Source organism: Scardinius erythrophthalmus (genome assembly GCF_964197995.2).
Source record: "Scardinius erythrophthalmus genome assembly, chromosome: 3".
In the NCBI taxonomy this organism is placed as follows: Eukaryota; Metazoa; Chordata; class Actinopteri; order Cypriniformes; family Leuciscidae; genus Scardinius; species Scardinius erythrophthalmus.
Window position 1 is genome coordinate 51,358,601 of NC_138223.1, and position 5,000 is coordinate 51,363,600.

At 39.6% G+C, this 5,000-nt stretch overlaps 1 protein-coding gene across 1 annotated transcript in view; it reads left to right on the top strand.

Moving 5' to 3' along the window:
- The window catches only part of mycbpap (mycbp associated protein), a gene marked incomplete at both ends in the record, with an annotated part of 22,944 nt that extends 19,777 nt beyond the window's left edge, over positions 1 to 3,167 (top strand). The window contains 4 exons of the mRNA XM_081360768.1: positions 633 to 760; positions 1,152 to 1,270; positions 1,343 to 1,419; positions 3,111 to 3,167. Coding sequence (XP_081216894.1) covers positions 633 to 760; positions 1,152 to 1,270; positions 1,343 to 1,419; positions 3,111 to 3,167 — 381 coding nt within the window. The remainder of the gene's footprint in view (positions 1 to 632; positions 761 to 1,151; positions 1,271 to 1,342; positions 1,420 to 3,110) is intronic.
- Between the last annotated feature and the right edge of the window lie 1,833 nt (positions 3,168 to 5,000).

A 5,000-nucleotide genomic window follows, 5' to 3' on the forward strand; every position in this document is an offset into this window, starting at 1 on the left:
AATTGTTTAATAAGACAAAATAAAGAAAAAAATTGAAATTAAATTTTAGCCTATTTTTTTTTTTCTGCATTTGGACATTATTTTTTGACATCAAGCACATTAATCTGGCAAATTCACATTTTCTTTAATAAAAAGAAAAATATCTCAGTACTTAAATGTATAATACACTGTAACGTCTTAAAATAAAGTATAACCATTTGTTATCCACCCGTCATATACACAGTATTGAATAACATGGCGCTCTGTACGCCCAGTGTAAGTGTGTATTTCATCCAAAAATGAAGTACACTCATCATTCACTCCCTGTCATGTCACTCCAAACTCGCATGTCTTTCTGTCTTCTGTGGGACACAATCTTCACACACACTTTTCAATACGCTGACCGGTCAAAGTGACCTTGAAAGCTCAAAGATGCCGAACAAGCAGTCTAGTCTGTGTGTGTGTCATGTTCAAGATGAAGTATTGCTTTATGTGAGAATCACACTCATATTTAAGCCATTGATTCGCTGGAAGACCATTCTCTGTACGGAAATAAGCAGCGTGAACATTCTGCTGAACGTCTCAGTTTGACACACAGGAAGTCCACCGGTTTGGAGCATAAATGCTGAACGCAGTGTGTGTTTGTCCTCTAGGCTGTGTTGTGCGTTCCTGAGACACACAGTGTGATCAGAGAGACGTGTTTGAGCCAGTTTAACTCACTGATGCTGGAGCTGCAGCGACCACCGATACACACACCACCTGTGACATCACACATCATCAGGTGACACACACACACACCAGCGGTGACATCACACATCATCAGGTGACACACACACCAGCGGTGACATCAGACATCATCAGGTGCGAAACACACACACACACATCAGCGGTGACATCACACATCATCAGGTGACACACACACCAGCGGTGACATCACACATCATCAGGTGCGAAACACACACACACACACACACACCACCTGTGACAACACACATCATCAAGTGACACACACCACCTGTGACATCACACATCAGGTAACAAACACACACACACACACACAATTTTACCTGGTTATTATTTTATAATCCATTACAGTGAGCTAAACAATCGAATAACTGACCTTGGAATATCACAACTGAACTGTGTGTGTGTGTGTTTGTGTGTGTGCGCAGTCTGCAGTTATGGAGGGAGCTGCTGGACGGTTTGGTCACGGAGTCTGTGAGATTGAGACAAAAACTGGGGCTTCCAGAAAACAACACCTGGAGTGACACGACACACAACCTCCACACCTGTGAGTACACACACACACACACACACATGCATGAAAGGTTGAGGATGGTCTAACCTTTAACATGATCCGCAGTGGAGCAGAAGGAAGAAGAGGAGAGGACAGAAGGAGACGAGCGGAGAAGATCGAGAGCAGCAGCAGTGAGAGCAGAGGTGTGTGTGTGTGTGTGTGTGTGTGTGTGTGTGTGTGAGCTGTGATGAGTGCTGCTCACCAGCAGAGGACAGCAGATGCCATCAGACCTATAGCACTCAGTCGCCACACACACTGTAAACACAAATAAGTTGGCAAAACTCAAAAACATTTGAGGGAATCAGTTACATCAATATTTGTTAGTTAAGAAGTTCAAAGTTTAAGTTAGCAAAACTGGCAGATTTTTATTTTGTACTCAAACATTTTCAAGTTGACAAGTTGAGAGCAATTAAAATGTATAAGTAAGCTAATTTATACTTTTAACTTAAAATGATCATGTAATCTCAACTTAAATATTTTAGGTAGTAGAAACTTGGCTAGCTTTACTAGCTAATTCAGTAAATGTTAACTTGCCAATAGCGTGCCGCACGAGTGCTATTTTTAGACCGCAAGGCCGCGTGACGTCAGCAACGTAAACCGGAAGGGGGTCAACATAGAAGCGCGCTCGCTTATGATTCATGCTAGTACTGCTTGTTTTCTGCCGGTTATCCCTCAAATAAGAACATGCCGAGTAAACACTGCTGCTATGGAACTTGCAGAAACGACTGCAGACACTATGACCGTCCACATATGAAGGATGTATTCTTTATTCGTTTCCCGAAGCCAAAAACCTAGAGGGATAAATGTGAACGATGGGTCTACGCCCTAGACATTATTTTGAATGAATGACTCTCTCTCTCTCTCTCTCTCTCTCTCTCTCTCTATATATATATATATATATATATATATATATATGTATATGTATATGTATATATATATATATATATATATATATATATATATATATATATATATATATAGTTACTTGTAGGTGCTACTACTGCCTTGAATGACATTTATCATAAAAGTCATATGTAGGCCTACTTTCTTAAAATACTCTTATTTAAATATGTAAGACATGTTCAGCCTCTGCCTTTTTCTAGCAAGCCTGGTCATGCTACAGGTAGGCCCTAGATCTGACAGATTTACTTTTTCTGTAGTAAGGAAACAGCCTTAGGGGGGAGGGTAAAATAATTGAGAGAATTTAGATTTGATATTAATTAAAAATTAAGTGTTGTTGGTTGTGACCAAGTAGCATTAGCGATCGCTAAACAAAAAATAAATACATTAATAATAATAATATAAATTACCCCCAACAACTGTCAGACGTAAGACAACCAGAGGACATAGTATATATGACAGACAGGACATAGGGTGGTAAAAGATAGCTTGTTGAAACTGCAAAATGTCACTGTCAGTGGCGTAAGGCGATGTTTTTTGGGGGAGAAATTCTGTCGATAACAATCTACCTCTGGATCAGGTCGGCTCTTTTTCCCGTCTTTTTCAGCCCTCTACACTCAAGCCATCTCTTCAATTGAATATTTGTATGTTCTTCTACTTCTATACCAGTGAATTTGGCACCGGGGACATCATTCTCGGACAGAGTTAGCAGGTTTAGCTCAGTAGACATCTCGTCCGTGAACTGTTTACATGCGTCTAGCATGAGTGACACGCGCGAGTTTGACCCCCCTAGCAAAACGTCGCTAGCTTAATGAATATTAATGAGAAAAGGTGACGTATATCGTGCGGTACGCTATTGGAAACGCAATGCTTTGATAGCATTAGTGTAGCATAGAGCAATTGTACGACAGCACATATCTGTTCTCAAACTAAGCTCATGCTGCACTCGTCATGTGATGCTAAACCCAACGAGAAACAGAAACTCTTCTAAACTAGCATTACAAAACATTAAAGAATCGCCCACTTAACATTAATCTTGCACAGATTTTTATATATCACATAATTTTGGCATTTACTCTCACTTTTGAGTGCCATGGCAAAGCATGCTGGGAAATTGAAATCCCAGCCCAGTTTCACTTACATTTAAGTTGTAACTCAAAACAATGAAACAATTCAGATTACTTCAAATGTGTCAGTTTGGTGAATTTAAAAGAAAGTTAAGTTCTAGATAGATCATTAGATTGAACTTACTTGTTGAATTTAGGTTCACACTACTCAGAAACATTACACTATTTTGAGCGCTTCACCAAAACACGCCTCTCTGGATCAACGCCACACAAACCATCATTTCACCAACAAATGGAAGTTTTATCAGAAAACGAATCAGAAGGAAAACACTGGAAACTAGCGAGATCGCAAAACAATCATGATAAAAGTGGCCGTTTGTTGGCATTTCTGTTGTTTACTTGAATATTTAAAACCCAAGCATTGATATTTTACCACAGGTTTACAATAAAAAGTGATGCATTGATCATAATGAATTAATTTCAGTCAAGTTTGCACATTAGTCACACAGAAATAAAGATGTTTTACAAAAGAAAGAGGACACACTTACTTATTCAGTCACGTCTGTTTCTGTTTATTTGGTAGTTACAGGACATATTTACATCACATTTAGAAAGAATGATCATTTCTACAAATATGCCACCAGAAATATGACCTGAGGAGCTTTAGCACTCTCTCCAGTGACAGTCCAGTCCAGTCCAGTTTATATTCAGTCAGAGAAACAGAGAAGCTTAATTTATGACATATGCAGAACTAAATATGGATATCAGACAGTCCGTTATAAAGAGACGAGTAATGACAGATAAAATAAAGACACGAGTGTGATAGCCGATATGATTTGTCTAATTTCTTCAAGCAGTCACATTTACCACGTTTACTATGGTAATGTTTAGCACACACAGTCTTTTGCATCGCATGCACATATTTCTGACTTATACGGTGACCAGAATCCACATCGGATCACAGACTGAAGTTATTTCACACACTCGCTGCTGTCTCTGAAAGTGAGTTTGAGCTGAAATGGTTTTGAAAGTCTTTAATGCTGATGTTAACTGGTATATGGACTCATCCGGCGCTGGCGTCTCCAGACTCAGATAAACTCCTCCTCTGTTCATGATCACTCCTCAAGCCCGAGCTCGCACACTTTTGGCCCGACAATGGAAACACGACTAGTGCAGTCATGTGTGCTGGTGTGCGTCACTGACCTAGAATATATGAAGGGCCAAAACTTAAGAAACTAGCGTGTAAATAAAGCAGTTAACCCCTAAATCCACTGTAAAACACGGCTTCAATGCTTTCATAAAACGGTTACTCCATAAAAATATTCATTTTAATATTTATTTTATTCATAGAATAAACACCAGCAACAAAAAATATACCGTTATAACACATTTATTCCTCCGCCAGGCACCAAAGAGGTTGCCAAGCAACACATGCAGCAACTAATGCTGCGTCTCAGTTCGTCCACTTATACTTCGCCATAGAGGCATGTGCTCTTTTTGTGAAGAAAACGTGCACACTTTCGAGTGTGTAGCAGAAGAGTAGACGAGCTTTGGGACAAACTGTCACGTCATACAATTGCGTCTTCGACGGTCGCTCTCTGTCACGGTAAACTGGTAAACCACGGTAAACAAAGATAAAATCCTCCACATTTCATTTCCTACACACTATGCTTTGGGACACACTTGTTTTAATCTCACACACTGTTTAGGATGGATAGGACATTGAGACACAGGGAAAGAATCACGTAATCATGATG